Source organism: Poecilia reticulata, linkage group LG22 (assembly GCF_000633615.1).
Source record: "Poecilia reticulata strain Guanapo linkage group LG22, Guppy_female_1.0+MT, whole genome shotgun sequence".
NCBI lineage: Eukaryota > Metazoa > Chordata > Actinopteri > Cyprinodontiformes > Poeciliidae > Poecilia > Poecilia reticulata.
In genome coordinates, this window is record NC_024352.1 from 14,430,842 (window position 1) to 14,449,980 (window position 19,139).

General features: G+C 38.3%; 2 protein-coding genes across 2 annotated transcripts in view; one reads left to right on the plus strand and one right to left on the minus strand.

The window, feature by feature from the left end:
- Nucleotides 1-5,149, minus strand: part of trappc12 (trafficking protein particle complex subunit 12) — a 29,109-nt gene extending 23,960 nt beyond the window's left edge. Inside the window, exons 1-3 of the mRNA XM_008399625.1 lie at nucleotides 5,061-5,149; nucleotides 2,736-4,032; nucleotides 1,718-1,834 (exon numbers count right to left, since the gene is read on the minus strand). Of these exons, the coding sequence (XP_008397847.1) occupies nucleotides 1,718-1,834; nucleotides 2,736-4,022 (1,404 nt within the window). The 5' untranslated portion in view covers nucleotides 4,023-4,032; nucleotides 5,061-5,149. The remainder of the gene's footprint in view (nucleotides 1-1,717; nucleotides 1,835-2,735; nucleotides 4,033-5,060) is intronic.
- Nucleotides 5,150-5,222: 73 nt separating this feature from the next.
- The window catches only part of eipr1 (EARP complex and GARP complex interacting protein 1), a 52,325-nt gene continuing 38,408 nt past the window's right edge, over nucleotides 5,223-19,139 (plus strand). Inside the window, exons 1-4 of the mRNA XM_008399624.1 lie at nucleotides 5,223-5,390; nucleotides 5,464-5,547; nucleotides 13,472-13,604; nucleotides 15,136-15,292. Of these exons, the coding sequence (XP_008397846.1) occupies nucleotides 5,349-5,390; nucleotides 5,464-5,547; nucleotides 13,472-13,604; nucleotides 15,136-15,292 (416 nt within the window). The 5' untranslated portion in view covers nucleotides 5,223-5,348. The remainder of the gene's footprint in view (nucleotides 5,391-5,463; nucleotides 5,548-13,471; nucleotides 13,605-15,135; nucleotides 15,293-19,139) is intronic.

A 19,139-nucleotide genomic window follows, 5' to 3' on the forward strand; every position in this document is an offset into this window, starting at 1 on the left:
CTCCATCTCCTCGCTCCACCCCTCCCTTCCCACTCTATAACACTGTCTGCCGAAGCTGCTGTGCATATGTCTTAAATAACAACTGTCTCTCAGGGTCATGTGTGGGTCATGAATTGTGATGGAGGGAACGCATCAAGGCTGGGGTGGCGGTGGGAAAATGGATAGACGGCAGCAGGAAAAAGGAATGAGGTGAGACTGCACGGTCACACAGAAAGTCACGCATTTTTATGCTCGGCAGATGAAGAACTATAATCTGAACCGAAAGGAGGTGAGTGATTCACTGTTTTCAGTCAGCTGAGACCAAACCTGGTGGCAGTTTCAGCAGGATCACTGACGTTTACAGGCTGAGTGTCCAAAGGTCAGACAGTCTGTAGATGCCACAGAATGCCAAGCTGTGGTAACTTACTGCAGCTTTGTCATTTACCTCCAGAAAGTGAAGTGCAGCTTCATGACAGCGCCTGTGCTTGAGTAATGATGTTTAGCACCGGGACTCATTGAGGAGCCTTACGTAAGACTTGCATATTCTCCAAATCAAACATCTGAAGTCTGCAGCATGGAACAAAACTTTTCACAGTCCAATCTAGGTTTGTCTCTTTGGCTAACAGTTTATATGATGGATGAAGTGGGCAGCTCATTACATCATTAAAATTCAAGGTGCCCTTCAAATAAAAACGAGATCCTATAGAATATCCTGCATTCTGGAACTTAAATGTTTTGGAGGATAAATAAGATTGTCACTGTCTGTTAAAATAATTAGACTTCAGCCTCGAAAGTAGATTTGAATAAAATGCTAAATATTTTTACTTTCCAGACCATCAGGTGTACCTACAGAATAGAGAGTTGATAAAATATTAACATATTTTATTTTTATCTGAATAATTTTATGATCAACAAACACAAGGCAGTTCATTATCCTGAAATGGGCAGAAAAGAATATTGACTTAAGCTGGCTTAAGTCTTTTGGGGTTTGCCTCTACCTGATCTATCTAGAAACAGACAGTTTTGCAAAACAGAATGAGAGCAGATTAAATGGGAGCATCTACGAACATCATTTTTTCAGCGTTGCCACTGAATCTCAATTTGGGTCAGGACTTTGACAGCGCCATTTCATCATATTTATATACTTTGAGCTAAACCATTCCGTATTGTTCTAGCTGTACTTTGAGAAGAAGTTGCTCTGCTTCCGTCTAAAGTATTTAGTGCCACCCAATGTCTAATCAACTCTGACAAAATTGTCTATCCTGACTGACAAAAAGCATCCCCACAGTATGATGCTGCCACCAAAGTGTTTGCCATGATGCAAACACTTTTGCATTATGGCACAGTGTTATGTGGAGTTTAGTTTAGGTAACCAGGGCACCTTCTTCCTTGTGTTTGTCCCTTATGTGACTTGTGGTAAAACAAGCATTTTTTTTCCAACAGCACCATTTCATCTTGTGCAAGACTTTGCAGACATCTTATAAATGAGAAAATTCTTGACATAAGATTTTGTCTTTCCACTTCACTATTATATTATATATTTATCAGATTATTATTATTATTATTATTATTATTATATTTTATCACAATTCAAGGGGTATACATACTTTTGCAAGGCACTGTATATTTAAATTATTTCAAGTCTACTTTTTGACTTGAAACCTTTTACAATGTTCAGCTTTTTAAGACGTGACGCTTCACCGATTGTTCATAAACAAAAAGATGGTAAACCACTTACAATGAGCTGCTTGAGGCCGATGAAGGACTGCTCCACAGAGTTGGCGGTGAGGACCTGACGCCTCATGGCTGCCTGCTCTCCCAATAAACGAAGCATGAGGTCTTTTACGGCATCCCCCTGCATAAAAAAAAGCAATACTGATTACAGTTAACCCACAATGTCTTATTTTTACCATTACATTATGTCCCCAAAACCTCGAGCATTAATATCTCAGCTACTAAAAATATCTACTGTGGGCATTGAGGGCATCTAGAGTCCATCCCAACTGTTTGGAAAAAAAAACCCACTACTTCTACTACTTGATCAGGTTTTTGACTTGACAATGCATGAATCCATATCAATCAACCAGTTATTAAAATAATTGTCTTATTTGTATTTCCAATGCATAAAAACTACCAGCAGTAGAATGTTTAGCTACTTTGGTTCAATACATGGTACATGGTAATCTGTCCTTTTCTAGGTGTCAGCAGGTAAAATAAGGATCAGAACCAAAATGAATGAAACTGGTGTAATAAAAGGTCTTAGAAAACATTAAACAATTACGTAGCATTATATGCAGTAGTGCCGTAATTTGTGAAAATACCTGAAAAATAAATAAATGAACCGTGCTTTAAGTTCATTGTTAAGAAAAAGGTTTGCTTAGATGTACAAAATCATTGTAGGAAAGGGGGCAAAATGGTACTGTGTGAAGGTAAGAAAAATAGCATGTGAACTGCTGAAGGTGAGAGATCTTAAGAAAGAGACAAACATTTCACAGCTCTACTGCAGAAAATCCCAAAAATATTGAGGTTAGTAGCTGTAATGTGAAGAAATGTGGTCATGGGGTATGAATGGTTTTGCAAGCTAAATAATTTTAAGGAATGCTAATTTCATTAAATATGAGACTGATAACGATAATAATGACTGATCCTTTACTAATGTTTGCACTAATCCATGTGAAAACAGCTGATGAATCTACAGATAAAAAGTCACTCTTATTTAATGCGTACAATTATTGAAAAGTTTGAAATGTCTTTACCTGCAGGTTGTCAAATTTCAGCCCAGGCATTGTGAGTTTGTTGCTCTCTGCATATGCAGGGCTGTACTGCTGGGTGGCAACAGATATCAAGACTTTTCTCGTCTCCTCACAAGGCAGCCAGGCATCATGTCGCCTGTCTACCTCACTCAAGCTCAGCGCAATCGCAAACGGGTCATCACTCCCTGAGAACACAGCTTGGAGCTGGTTGAAGGGCTGTGCCTGTGTGGCTGAAGTGGGGACCGGGGCCGGACTTGGAGCTGGGAGATTCTGGGGTGGAAGAGGTTGGGAGTTGCTGTTCGGTTCAGTGGGAGCAGGGCCAAACACTGGGCTAGGCGTGGGAGATGCAGAGTCTAAAAGCGCTCCTGGGGTGGAGATAGAGGAGGCTGAAGAGAGCTGGCGGTCAGGGGTAAGAGGCATGGGTGGCGGGCCAGGCCCAGGAGAAAGGTCAGCGTTAGGGTTAGAGACAGAAATAAAGGATGATGGAGCAGTAAAAGAATCAAAGAAGTCAGAGGCTGGATTGGCTTGTCCATTGTCAGCAAAGAACTTACTGAGGCTAGGGCTGGGCTGACAAACTAGGGGAGCAGTTAGCTTACTGGGGGTCACAGCTTCATCACTTCCACCCGCACTTCCCATGGTAAAGCTGGGGGACTTGATCAGGGTAGGCTGGAAGCCATCGGGCACCAACGACTTCGGCAGGGTGCTCTGGCTGAATATGGTGCACACTGGCACAGGCTCATCTTTAGGACTAATCCCTCTGACTAGAACATCATCAGAATTAGCAGCTGGACTCAAAGTATCGCCTTGAGGTGAGACAGAAGCTGGGACTTGCTGTTGTACGGTCTCCCCCTCTCTTGTTTCCTCTTCGGAGCATTCCTGTTCCAGTTGGTCCACTGAAACTTTAATCTCTGTCGTGTTCTGTCCAATTTCACTGGCGTCCTCTATGTTTCCAGGGGTTGCATTCTCCGGCTCCCCACCATCCAGATAGGAGTCGATAGGAGCCACATCGTCCTCCTCACTGTTGTTAGGCGAGTCAGAAATCATGACGCTCTCCATCATTTGATCATTTAGTCTGTCCATCAAGCTCTCAGTGGGTGTGGCGCTGCTGTCTCCCTGGGGTGTGACAAAGTCTGTGCCGCCCAGATCGATGCTGTCTTCTTGGGGAAGGATGCTATCTTCGGAGGGAATCTGACTGGTGGCTTCTGCAGCGGGCTCTGAAACTGCAGCTTCATCATCAACCGTGATGCCCAAAGACACAGGCCGCTGGGCATGAGCTTCCACTTTGTCCATCTTAATGCTCCTGAAGAAACACAAACGTATTACAGTTTTAAAGTTAGATTGTCCATATATCACAACATCTATGTTAAAATACGGTTTTATTCAGTTTATTAAAGAATACAAAAAATAAAAGTTTTAATTCTGCACAGTTTAAGAACCACATAACCAGTTTGAAATCCTGATCCAATTGATTTTAAAGGTATGAGAATAATAGTAAGAAACAAACCAATAAGAATGACTTTTTCTAAATATTAAATGGCAGTTCATCTAATAATCAGGGAGGAAGCACAAGGTGATAAGCTTGCTTTTGAAACAACTGTGGTCTAACCGTCTTGTCATTGATTGTCCACTGCACAACTGTCTAGTCACCAGTCTTTTCCATGGCTGTGTATGTTGACATTTCTTAATAAAAATCGTCCGTTTTGTATTGGTCTTATAATGTTCTAATTTTCTGAAAAACTGAACTTGGAAGTTTTCATTTGCTTTCAACCACAATCATCATAGAAATGACAAAATAATAAATGAAATGTATCGCTCTGTATGTAACATATGCAATATGTGCTTTTCCAATTTTACGTCAATATGCTTTCTGACAATCTTTGAATTTAATGAGAAGTACGTCTAAATGGAACTCTATATGCCTAGTTTCTAGATTATTAATGCTGTGGGTAGGAAACCTATGGCTCCCTTGCCTTATGTTCCCTATTTTCCTTTCAGGAAGTTGAAAAGCTTGACTTCCTGTCAGTACAAACTCTAATAGCTACAAAACATATCATTGCCACTGACATACAGATACAAAAGTAAATTTAGTGTACGTTGTTTTATGCTATGCGGGTATGATTCAAAGTGTTTCTCTCTTGACATAGCAATTGGGCTAATGCTACATTAGCCGGCTATTCACCATATTTTACCCTCACTTAACCGCTATCTGGTGCTTAGCTGACGGCCACCGACGCTTTTTCAATAAACGCAACAAACTGCATTTGTAGTCCGGCAAGACTAAAATACAGAAAATAAACCGAAAGCTAAAACACATTGCTATATTCTTACCTCACTGCAACTGACGGATGAAAACGTAATGCGCATGTGCCACGCAAAAAAGCATCGTCATAGATGACAGAGTACTATTCTTGAAATTGTTTTACGTAAAATGAAAAGCGCGGAGCAACGTTGTCAGGCTGTTTTTACGAAATGTAACTATACGCTTGTCTTAAATCACGGAAGTGATGCTACTGTCGTTTGTTTTTAGCTGCACGGTTCAAATGCAGTTATTTTTAAGGTAATTATTAATTGAATCGGTTTTCAAAGGATAAGAAACGATTGGCGACAAGGTGAAAGATGGAAGACGACGCTCCTGTCATATATGGTCTCGAGTTTCAGGTAGGTAGTACCTGATTTCTGTCGCCCAAATCTACTCGTCTCTATCCATTGATACATTATTATTGTTTTGCAGGCTCGTGCACTTACGGCCCAAACAGCTGAGACTGATTCTATTCGCTTCCTCGTGGGTACACAGTCTCTAAAATTTGACAATCAAGTAAGAATATAATTTTACATTTTTATGGAAAGCTTGGCATAAAGTACATTTTCTCCACTGGCAACTAAAGGTATTGCTGCTATACTCAGCAATTATAAGACTTGTACACTGCTTTATGTATTTGGACAAAGTAAAAAAAAAAAAAATGGTGTCATCTTAGGTCTTAAAGTCGAGTCGTATGCCTTGTGTTTGACCCCACAAATCGTTCTTATACTTATGAAATTATTTTTCTCTTCTGTCTGTTTCTCAGAGATATTCTCCTAGCTTATTAGAAACGTCTGTTTATTAAAAGGTTAAACACTCATTTCCTCTTAATTCTTACTCCCATAACGCTGCTTTACTTTTTTGTGAGATAGTCAACAAGATGTTTGAAACATCTTTTGGAGATGTTGATCTGTACTGGTATAGCAGTAAACCATTGCTACATATTTATCAGCCACATATCCAAAGGTGCTTTTTGATTAAGAGCTAGTGACTGTTGAAGCATGTTCAAGAAACCAGTTTGAGATGGTTTGAGCTCTGTCAAGAGGCATTATTTTGGTTAACACAGCCATCAGAAAATGGGCTGTCTTTGTAAGTCAGTAAGCATCTACGGAACAAAACAGTGTTGTTGCATGGTTTTGTTTAAATTAAAAAATATGTGTGAAGTTTTTATTAATATTGATATGAATTATTTCTAGATATAATCGTCACTCCTCTCTTTTCCAATACATACATCACTTTTCTATCTGTTCCTCTACATGTGTCCTCTTTCTGTAGATCACAATGCCATCTGTAAACATAATAATCATCGAGACATCTGTTAGTCTGTCAATCACATAAGTAAACAAGAACGAACATAGAGCAGGTCCTTGATAAAGTCCCACCTCTGTCACTCCTAAAGCACACCTCACTGGTGTCTGAGTTCTCAGACCTGTCCTGCACCACTTTAATGGCCCGTTTCCAAGTAGAATGAGAATAAGCGGTACTCTCGCAGTTTACACATTGCCATATTCTGCATTTTTCACAACAGTAAGTATTTCCAAACAGACATATTTCTTGTATGCTGGTTTTCAGACAGGCAGCTGACCTGCAGCTTGCAATACTATGTAGGGGACAGGTATTGCTACATGACTCAGTGTTCCATGCAGCCAGTGAAAATAGGGTTTACTGTAGGAAGGGTATAATGGAAGAAATTTTGTTGCGGTGGAACTGTAGCTCTTTTTTTGTGTGTGTGATGTAGATGCACAGCCTGAAATGATAATTTGCAAAGATTCATGTTAAATTTAAGAAATGTAACATTTCTTAAAAAAGAGAAACTAAGACAGCAGATGTGAATTTTAGCCTAATTTCACTCTTAAGATAGCACGAAATTCCATTGTTGAAATCCAGTTAATGTCAAATTGTGTATAAATAATTTCTTTACAGGGACAAAACAGGAGGAAAGTCCAACTGATAAGAAAACCAAATATTTAGAACTTCTACAGTTATTTTGGGAAGCAATTTGATTTTAAATTTATGCCCATCTAAATAGTTAATCAATAAATTATTTCTGTACTGATTGAAATTGATGCCTTTTATTTAAATAATTAATTTCAGTTTGTCTTCATATGTGCACCCAATATTTCATATGTGCTGTCTACAGTAAAAGATGATCTAAAGGATCCTTTGTGTTCATTCATCTGTTTTTTTTCTGTTTCTGTCTGATTGTTGGGGCTGTAAACCCGTTGGTGTGTCTAAAAGTGTGTAAAGGAAACAGAATGAAAGGGTGCATGTGCGTACATGCACATCTTGCAGAGGTCATTACGGAGACAGATGACAGTAACAGTTGGCTCTAAACAGGAGAAGAAATAATTAGCTCTCTGAGTAAGAAGAAGCGTTATGTGTGCCTTAAAAAGAGGGAGCCTATTTTCTGGCCGACTTCAGTGTGAAAACAGTCTGGCACTGAATGCCTTCATGGTTCAGTCCAAGTTCTGTGTAGCGACGCTAATACGGAGCCTTTCGGGAATGGTGACAGTGTGTCCTAGTCTCTCTGTGTGCTTTCCTGTTATACATTGTTGGTAGCTTCATATATTTCCTCTGTGTCTTCCTTAAGCTCAAATCAGTAAGTTGTTCTTCTTAGTCAAAATCCTGCAAACTATTCAACAAGTGTGACACAACTAAGGGTTTAACTGATTAAAAGCAGAATATTAGCAGACAATAATGCATAGTATAGAACAGGAATTAATGAGAAAATAAAAGCTGTTAATAGCGGTCTCTGTATTGAGTTAGCACTGGTCCCGGGAAGACGTCTTGGAACTGAGAACTACTTGTAAGATGACTTCTAAGAAATAAATAACGACTAGGCAGTATTCTGACTATTTTTGTTTGATCTGCAGTGATTGTTAGATTAGTTCCTAAAATACTTTTTTTTTCTTTTCATTAAATGCATTACAACTTAAAGTTCATGTTAATTTTGGACTACAGTAAGGAGAGTACAGTAATGTCCTTACTTTAACATTCATGATTCCTTTGTTATATTAACAAGCCAACATATAGTCTGTGACATTCCTCAAATTTTGCCACCGGCTAAAACTAAGGCACCGGTAGTCTCATGCAAACAACGGTCAACGTTTCATTAACTCTATGATGAAGGAATTTTAAAGAGTGAAGTTACTTGATGCTCTATTTTCTCCCATCTACAATGTGTTGTTTTGCAGAAACCCACCAGTCGTTAATATGTATTCAAATGTGTCTGATGTCAAAGGGCATCCTGAGCTTGAAAAGCTAAGGGGGATCATTATTCATCCTTGAGGTCATCTTCTTTCAGATGACCCTACAGCTGAATCGTGGGCCCAGTCTGTGCGGCTTGTTTTATTCATGAAGCTCATTTTCTTTTCCATTCTGCATAAGTTTTCTGGCCAACACTGGTTAGCTCACTTAGGTGAGTTTGAACTCGCATGAAAAATGTTTTTTCAATTGGCATTTCAGCCCTGATAGCTTCTGCTGCATCCATAAGCCTGCTGGCCTCTCCACCTCCCATTAAGCGTAATGCAGGGTGGAAATGTCTCTCTTAACTCGCTGAGCACCTCTCAAATCCCTCAGAGACCAATAGTCGAAAATGACAGATCGGAGGGCGCCTCGGCATGGCATTTAAGGCTGCTAACGAGATAAAGCGGCCGAGCTTGGCACCTCTCACCCGCTCGCTACTCCTCTGTCCTGCTTACTGTCATCTGTGCGGCTAAAGAGCTTTAGTGGTGAAGCCCGTGAAGTGGGAGCCACAAGCCGACTTGGCTTCATCCCTCCATTGCCCCCTCCTCTTACAAATCTCCCTTCTCTCCTTCTCCTTGCTTTAATTCCTCCCACCACTGGCACATAATTAAAAAGTGCTGGGCTCAGTGCCCAAGTGGCTGAAGGCTATGAGTCACTCCCCAGGCTTGGAAGAATGAAGGATAAATCACCTGGGGGAGGAGGACTGGAACTTCTCTCCTCTTACACCTAGGTTCATTTGGGGGGGACCCTATTACCAGGCCCTCCAATTACCCTGTCCCACCGGCCTGAATTTATTTGTGCTTCTCCCCCACCACCATAAAATTATAACTTGCCGTAATAATTTCTTGCTTGATGCAGTCCAATCCAAGGTTAATAGCTGCCTAGCTGACTTTGAGGAGGCTGAAGGATGCCGGTGCTCCAGTGCTCTTGTCCTCCCCTCTTACTCCCCATCTACCTCCTCTTGTTTAGCCCGTAAAAGTAGCGCAGACATTGGGGAGTGGAAGTGCCTGCAAGGAGTTATTGTCCACTGCAACCCTATTAATGGTCCCCCAAAGTGTTGTAAGTGTCACTCTCATAGGCGAGACTGTCATTAAGTCTCTGATCAAACCTTGAGACCCTCACTGTTTTACTGCATTTTGGGCCCTGAACCGTATACAATCTTGAGGGACCTCACAGAATAGATTTGCATCTAATGAAAACAGCTCAGTAAAGAAGAGTTCCCATTAACTGCTTATGAATAAAAGTTTAGTTTGGGGAGCTTGTGCAGCTAAACCCCTCAGGTCAAGGAAACTCTTCATCAAGGAGAGACCTCAGTTCATGTACGCTGTTTTGGATTATTAGGTTGAAAATTATTAATTTGCAATTCTTGCAAATTTTTTGATGTACAGTTAGAGTAACTTAGGCATATAAACTAAAGCTGAAAAAAAATAACGTGTTAGAACTAACGTAGTCCTGCATGCTAGCCACAATAGTCATATTTATATAATAAGAATTAAAAAAAAAACTCTCTCTAGGATTTCCTAGCGAGAAGGGCAAAAAGAAGAAAGCACAGTGTCACAACTAAATATGAGTAGAACTTAAGTAGAATCAAAAAAGTTGAGAATTTATAACAAATAATTTGGAAAATCTCACTTTTTACAATCATCAGAACAAAATTGAAACATTAATCTATACATTAATGTATTTTGGTTGTGTGTTTAATTGCTTTGTCAGAGAAACTCTTAACAAAACCCGATAATTTGATCACAGACTCTATAAGTCTCTGTTATTAGAAAGACTGAACAAATATGGCTTGTCTAGGACAGCCCAGTGTAAAATCAATATGACTGCTAAGCATGATGACAACGGGCTGCTGACATGTCCTTGATATGTAGCCACAGCTTGCCGTCTCCGCCTTGAACATAAACTCATCTGTATTTCAAGGCCAAAATCTACAACAAAAATGGCTGAAAAAGAAAAGAATAGCGCAGCGAGCTCTATTTACCCTTGATCATCTTTGATTGCTTATTGGCAAAGCTGAAAGATTTGAATGTATATTTTCCAATATTTTCAGTAAATGCATCCAAACTAAGACTTTCCACTGTCTTTGTCAATGACATAGATCAGCTAGGGCTGCATGAGATTGAAAACTCTTGCATGTTATTAGTAAACATAATAGTGACAATGTCAGTTGCAGACATGTTCCTATCTTCTTTTATCCTCTCTGTCTCATCTGTGCTTCCAACACTTTGTGACCTTTAGCGTTATGGGCAATGTCATTTGTGTCCAGGCTGAATATCTGCTTCCAAGAAACTCTGTCCAACTGGCTAAATATTAGATTAGCATGGAAAAGTAAAGTTCAGAAGACTTGGAATATTTTAGCTGACAATATTTCACTCCAAATTGTTCTGTTCTGTGGTAAAAAAAAATTCAAACACTGATACTGTGATGACGATTTATTTGAGAGATTTTATTCACCCCTCACATCAGTTGTACTTTTTTGAATTAATTAAAAATGAGATGTAGTAGGGACATATGCTTTAATATATTGTATTGTAATTTTTATCTTAAAATTTAATGTTTTTCAGTGTTTTACTAGTTAAAAAAAACTTATTGAAATACTCGTCTTTCTTTAAATATTTTGTGGAATTGTCTTTGTGTTTGCAAAACAGGCACACGGCCTAAAGCTAATTATGCATTGAGGGGGCCATGGCTTGGAAAAGTTTGCACTCCCCTACTATAGACCACCTGACTGAAATGATGTGGTGGGACTTTAAGATATTTTTGACAGGAACAAATGTCTGCAAACTTAAATGAGCTGAAGCAACGTAGTACATAAAAGTGGGCCAAAATTTCCTCTACAATGACTGAAAAAGTCACACCGAAAAGGATTACTTAAAAGTTATTGCTGCTAAAGGTTGTTCTACTAGCTACTGAGTCATTAGCTTTTCTCATGACTGGATGAGTTTATGGGAGTTCTTCCATGCGAGTAACATTGCAGGGCTCATAAAAGATGGAGTGAAGTGTCCCATTCAGAATGGCTTGATCTGTTAAACCCTCTGAAGTGGAGCTGAGTTTTATATTGGTCAAAGCTTTGGTGGAGAGGATTTTGTGGGATGCTTCAGGATGCTTCTCCAGAGTAATTATACAAGCAGTATTCTAATCTCTGTTTTCAAGGAGAGATCTGAGGTCAGAAGTTCTTAATTAGGATGTTTACCGGAAGTTTGTAAAATGTTCTAATTATTTTGTCTGCTTTAGGTTTTGGAAATATATGTAAATATGTTGTTATGGTTAGAAGGGAAATGTTCTCAAACTCAAACTACCCAGAAATTATTGTTACCAAGTTATTAAAACGTTAATACATTAAGACAATAGAGAAGCAACAAGTTTTGCCCACCCAGATGTCCCTCTAAGCCTGTGGGATTTTAGGAAACACTTTTTTATAGAAATATCTGGTCATTGTCTTAGCCATATTTGTTAAATAATGCAAGTAGTCTGTTAATGATAACAAAATAACTGGAAGATATTTGCATTCCTTTAAAATGTGTAATAGTTACCAAAGTTTGACCAAAGATATTTGGTCAAACTTTTATATAAACTATTTGGTCCTCGTTTGGTTTTAGTGAAATCACACAGAAGTTGGTTTTTAAACATAGTTCATATCAATGTTTTGGTGCAGTTAGCTTGGTCACTTCTGTCCAACAGGCATTATGAACTGGATTCAATTATTTTGTATTTAGTTTTTAGTTTCACTGTTTCGTTGGATGTAACCTGCTTATGTGATTTAATTATGTTGACGTGATTTTGACTTATAGCATGTTTCTGTGCATAGCTGGAAATTAGTTGGACCCATGTCTTGCATAAAGATGAGATGTTGTGAATTGTCCATATGTAAATACACTAAATTGAACAGAATTTGGCATTGCAGTGAATCATGAAGCCAAAAATCATCATATCACTTGCTTTTAAGGACAGTAGTTAAGCAAAGCAAATTGGAAAACAATAAATGTTCAGTTGGGAAATTTATCAGGTTTAATTAACTTGCAGCAGTTGTGTCAAGTGAGAAAAAAATAACTTAATTTTGGTGATGTCATTAATTGACTTGGAGGGTCTTTTGAAGGAGAAGTTATCCCATATTGATGGAGTAAACTGTGATTTCAGAGACATTTAAAAAATAGTTTATCCTTCTTTTAAATCAGTTATTCATGCGATTGAAGAGTTTATGAAGATCTGTAATATGAAAACTACTATTTGGATTTACTGATGTTAGCAGAACAGCGTGAGTACAATGCCACAGTTGCACACACCCAATAAAGAATATGGTTTAGGAGGAGGGAACTGCATTCCAAGAAACATGTGAAATGTTTGGTCATTTATATCAAAAGTTCAAAATTTTCTTATTTTATCATATTTTCATGGTGTTACTAAGCAGCGTTACATTTATAAAACAGCACCTTAAAATACCAAGTTCAAATTTGCACTTCTTGTAAATCAAAAGATGAAAAGGATATTAGGTGACTTACTCAACCAATAATTAACCTATATTTGTTCAATTGAATGCTGTGGCTGTCAGTGTTTCACTGGTCCCAGTTTAGAAATTGCCCTCTTGGAGATCCTAAAGCTCGCTAGAGTAAGTACAGTCATGTTTTGGTGTTGCCTGCCTTTGCGCTTCTGAGTCAGGTTGGGAGTGTGGGCTCTGTGTCTGAAATGATAAAAGGAAATAACCATAAAATGGTTTTCTTAATGACATAAGTGACCAGATAAATACAAGCTTTGCTATGAAACGGAGTAAATTGGACGTATAAAATTATGGTGCCATTAAAGCTAAATCATCATTTACTCTTGAGGTTTAATTACAATACATGTCCTAATCCAAGTGTACATTTAAAGACCTCATACAGGGAAGTTGTTGTGAATTATAACAGCCCATTTAAATAACATATTATGGAATAAAACCAACAACTAATGAGTTTTTTTGCACATTTCTTTTTGGTGCACCTTGATTCTGTCACATCAAAAGCATGCATATTACTGTCTCAATCTTTTCTAAAATGTATTAGGGGAGAAAAAACTAATAAAGTGACATCCATTGCATAAAACAGGACATTTTTTTGAATTATAGATGGTGAATGACATTTAGTGGGTTGTGTGTGAAGCCAATGTTTTTTGGTCACTCTGAGCCCATCTCTCACCTATGCCACTGCCACTGTTTCAGATCCACATCATTGACTTTGATGATGAGAATAACATCATCAATAAGAATGTCCTCCTGCACCAAGCTGGAGAGATATGGCACATTGCTGCTAGTCCTGCTGATAAGGCTGTACTTTCCACCTGCTACAACAAAAGTGAGTTCTACGATTTCAATCTGTTGCTCTTTGCTTCATTCATGCTCTTCTTATTGTGTTAATCTTATATTGCACGACCTCAGTTATCTGTAATGTACGTGTGTTGTAGCCAAGTTGCTCTTTTAGCTGTGTTAGGAGTCGAGCTAGAAACAGCTCTACAATAAACGGGGCCTATTCAAGAGCAGGAGATGTTCCATGACTGTAAACCTAAAGTTTTTTCTTAAAGCTGCTGTTGCAATGTTTCTTGTCTTTCCATGTATGGCATTTTGAAAATAACATGGATATATATATATATATATATATATATATATATATATATATAACACAGAGTAACAAAGAAGATTTAGTGGAACTTACATTCCCTTAAAATCTATCCTGTCTATGCATAAAATCTATGCTGTCTCATTTTTGTTGGCTCTTACTTAAAAGTGACCCAGACCAAGAATATGTGATACTATTCCTTGTGTTTATATCTTAAAACTGCTTTTAAAATGACTGGGAACAATGTAAATGTACATAATTATATACGATTTTTAAGACTGTTTTATGTTTGTCAATTCACAGCTTATTTAAGCAATTTTTACTTAATTCATTCAAGCTGAACAGTGGTACAAATGTAGTTTCCATCATCAGTAATTATAGTTTAAACATCATGATGACATGTATCCTAGTTTTTTTTTCTTTTAAAGAGTAATGCCAAGCTAATATTTTTAGATTCAGAAAATAAACACGTCAATTACTGCCTTTTCAAGTCTAAACACAGAGTCTCTGCAAGCATCATACTGAAGACAGCCATGTCAAGCAGGGACATGGGGTAAAAGAAGGTGGGACATGGGGTGGGTACCTCTGGGAAGGAGAGTCGTCTTTCACTCTGTGTCAGCCGAGTTCGGCACGCTTCAGCTCACAGGGTGACAGCCGCTCTGGACAGCCAAACACGCGCTGCTGCACACACCACCCACTCACATAAAATATATTTAATCATGAGCGCGCATACACATGAGCCTCACTGTACCATTTCCATACAGCCTTTCAGCGGCAACCAAAAACGTGTGAGCAGGCTTTTCTCTATAATGATTGCTTGGCCCATTACTCCAAAAGCAAGGTTGTCTAAAACCACTCAAAAGCATCAGCCACGTGTTGCTTTTTAATTTGACAAATAGGCTTAATGCCAGTGTTTTTTAGCCCAGAAGCTGCCTACACACTGTCAATATCTACACCAAAAAGAAATTAGGCTGGTTCGCTCTCTGTCTGTGCTTGTGATTGGTTTTTACACTCCAGCTTGAAACTTTTACTCCAATTACTGCACCAGTTCTACATTTACTCTCCTGCTTCCAATTAGCAGCTCCAGCACTGGCAAGGATGTGCCAAAAATAAATAATTTCAGATGTGTGATTAGCAGGAAAGCATGTCCACATCACAGCATATTAGCAGCGGTCTGTCTCCCTTTCTGACCTTTTCATTCAGGTGTGTTTTTGTCATATGTGCTTTTATATCGGGTTCAGATCTGTGTCTCTGTGTTGTCTTCCTGTAGCCAGTGACAGCAGGGTGGTGTCCTGTGCTGCAGTATGGCGGATGCCCTCCGACTGGGACTCGGGAAACCACGAGTCACCTGATGACTCTTCCCACAACCCTCAAACTCTGGAGCTGCTTTGTCATCTGGACGATAGTGCCCATAGAAATTCTGCCTGGTAGGTCTCACCTTGAAACAGAGAAAGTACTTTAAATCAAATTCTTCAATCAGGTATAGTTTACCTGATTGAAAGGTAAACTATATAGGCTCTCATTCGTTACTTAACGAATGAGCTCATAAGAGTATATATAAGCTTTGGCAGTCTGGTAAGTATGCAGTTATTTGTACCTTTTGCAATTAAACAAGTTTGTTGATCTTCAGTCAGTGCTTAACATCACTTGTATTTATTATTGTGCCTAAAAAAACTGTGTGGTAACAATACAAAATGATCAGCAGAATATTGAAAGAGAACATCTTAAACAGGCTTTCTTTGTAATTGTGTGTCTATTGCCCATTTATATAATCACATATTCAGCTTTATGATAAACATTTAAACATATATTTTAAAGTTTCATAAAGAGGATTTCTAAAATGCTTTTACATATTTAAACATGTTTTTTTAAGTAACATAAGTTACTTTCCTTTGTAACTATTATGTTACAAAGGAACATAATAGTTCCTTTGTAGTTACAATACAATACTGTATTGTATTGTACTACAATACAATACAGTATTGTAATACAATGCTGTATTGTAGTTACAATACAGTAACTATCTTACTTTATTACGTTTTTGATAAAGTAACTAATAACTGTAATTAATTACTTTTTAAAGTAGCTTGCCCAACACCGAAGACAGACTTTTTCCTATCAAGCACAAAGAAGTCCCTCTTAAGCATTTTTATATAGAAATAAATATACAAATATTACAAATCAATGTATTGCAATCATAGGACAAACATAGATTGTCAAATGTAAACTGTTTGTAAAGATATTGGTCTCAAATCTTGTTCTTTACTGCTAACAGAGCTCATTTATTCTTTTAGTTGTGTAGTTAGAAAGTCATTCCTTCTCTTCAACACGTTATGTCTTTTTTTTCTTATATATTGCACATACAATTTACAACAAAAAGTCATGTAAAATTATGATCGTATTCTCAGAAATCCCATTAATCCAGATTATTATCTACAAGGAAGCTGTAGTTCTGAGTGCGTTGCAGCACCCCCTTGTGGATTACAGGTCATAGACATATTGGAAAATTTGCAAAAAAAAATCCACAAATAAAACTAAAAAAGCTTGCCCCTCAAAAATGTGATCACTGCCTATAGAGAGTCAGATTGAAAAAACTTTGGGTCCTTCTCTGTATGTTTTTTTTAACTAGCAAGTAAGTATAATATTAGAAATAAGTGTTAAATTTAGTCTGTTTTTCATCTACCTCAGAATTGGTTGGTTCTCATTGTGTCTGCCTCAGTCTAATTTATAGAGAAATTGACTCATTTCAACGCGATACCATCGGTCGAATAGTTTACTGCAGTGGGAAAAAAAAAAGTCTAATTACTCTGAACCAGCTTTTTGTGTGTTATAACGAAGCTCCAACTGTCTCACTCACTGTAAAACATATACAATGCATTGCAGAGCCCTCTGCAGCAATGGTGCAACACATCCAGTTCTGCTGTTACCAGAGCAGTGAAACTCGCGTATTATTCGTTGAAACACAATCCCGGAGGATATTTTCGAACTATGTTGACCTGTAAAGTATATAAATAGACTTATCCAATAGGCAAACACCGAGACAGCCTTGTTTTTATTGAGATTCGAGTTTGAGATGTCCTGCACCAAAGTTAAGTGTCACTGAATGTTGAATGTGGAGGAGCCAGATGTTATGCTCTTCTTCACTGTCACAAAAATAATTGTTTCACAACATTCACATACACATCAGATATTTTTGTGCCTTCGATCTAAAGTTTTCTCCAAGGGAAGGGTGACTTTTCCAATGTCAAGGGTGTACCTTTCCAAATTTGGTCCCTATTAATCAAAGTCAACATGGATGTCTCACCAATGTACTGGAAGAAATGCTCAGTGTTTAACCTCTATGGCTGATGTCTCACAGTAAAACAAGCTCATCGGCTCATTAGGAAAACTTTCAACATTCTTAAATACATTTTTCTCATTTGCTGTTTGGGCATGAATGGTTCACAAGTCCATTTTTAACCACAATCTTCTATTATTCTGTGAGTGTCATTTATGTGTTGAGCTGTCCTAGTTGAATAAATCTCAAAGCAAAGTCATCACTGAGCTCTAATCATAACTAATGTGCAGGAAGCAGCTGATACCCGTTTGCTGGATGGAACAGAGATCCTGAGCAGGAGCAAAATGATGGTTAACTGCATCAAGTGCAGAAACATATTAGACACAAAGATGATTCCTTGATTCAAGTCATGTAATGACAATACTATTGAGTAGAGATGTGCCGATCAGGTTTTTTCCTGCCGATTTCGATCACCCATGAGGGCCGATCACTGATACCGATCACCCATGAGGGCCGATCACTGATACCGATCACCCATGAGGGCCGATCACTGATACCGATCACCCATGAGGGCCGATCACCGATACCGATCACCGATACCGATCACATAATTGTTATTTTTTTATCATAAACACTACCTGTTACATTATGTGGAAAAAGGAACCATGAATTCACCTTAATTTATACAAAAACTTGTTTTTAATAACTTTTTCCAAGATAAAAACAAAACAGGCATTGTGCAAATTGTACTGCTATCAATAATACTATCTTTAACAGACTGAAAACATATGAAGGCTCTGAAGAGGATAAATAATGCAAAAAGTCAAAATAAAACCTCAACATTGCCAAAGAAATTCAAGTATAAAACTTAACATTCAAATGCTCCATTACAATAAAGAGCCACCTTAAGCCACCTGAGTTACTGAATGAAAACTTCCTGATAGCATTGTGGCTAGCCGATTACTGCTAGTTATGATTGGCTGTTTCTGACTAAACGGAGTAATTATGCAGAACAGGGAAGAGATCGATTATTTTTTTAGAGATTATTTGTCTCATGTTAGGACAGCGAAAGTTTTAATATTTGTGTAAAATTTATTTTTTTAAGTTATATGCTGCAGCTTTAAACAGAGGTTCGGTGTGAGAGTCACTACCAGGTGGAGCAGAAGCGGCGCTCCGTCTGKGAAATATTACTACCTGTAGCGCGTAGCAGCAGTTCAACAACGAGAGCAGAACCAGCGTCTTACATTGCAGCTCGAAGACTTAAATTATTTTCCAGGTTATTTGTTTAGCTTTCTTACCGTCATGCTAATCCGTGTGTTTGKAGCTGCGCGCTGCTTTACCTGCTATCTGAACCTCCATATGTCTTTTTTTACTGCAGTGAGCCTCGATGTAGCCAAACTCCCTCAAGTATGGCATTGTTTTTATCCCATATTAGATTCGTCGTGTTGATGCATTTTGACCTGCTTCACCCCACGTGCTTCAATTTTCCGCTGCAACTCGCAAACGTCCCCAATCACTCAGTGTGTTATAGTTACATATCACTTAGTATTTGTTGCTGTGCGCTTGCTCAGTGTGAAGGAAAGAGGAGACCAGCTGCACAGGCAGGCTGCAAAACGAGATGCAGGTGATCGGTTTGCGTGATCGGCAACAAGAGAGCATGATCAATCATACACTTTTTCACGGAAATCGGTCGATTATGATTGGTGGCCGATCGATCGGCACACCTCTACTATTGAGCATAAATCCTTTGAGTGTATATTTTTTGCTTTTTAATATATTTTTTTATATTTCTCTTAAGTCCTAGATCAAACTTGTTTCAAAGTCCAGAGGCCAAAGGTGTTTCCAACAAAGACATTATCTCTTTGCAGTTTGAGTTCATGTTAGAAGAAATCTGTTTTCTTAGTCTGTTCACATTCAAGTCGTAGGCCCATGCTTGCAGCGTAATTAATCTTTGTTCCAAAACTGATCACTCCACTTCTTTTTTGTCACTAATTTTC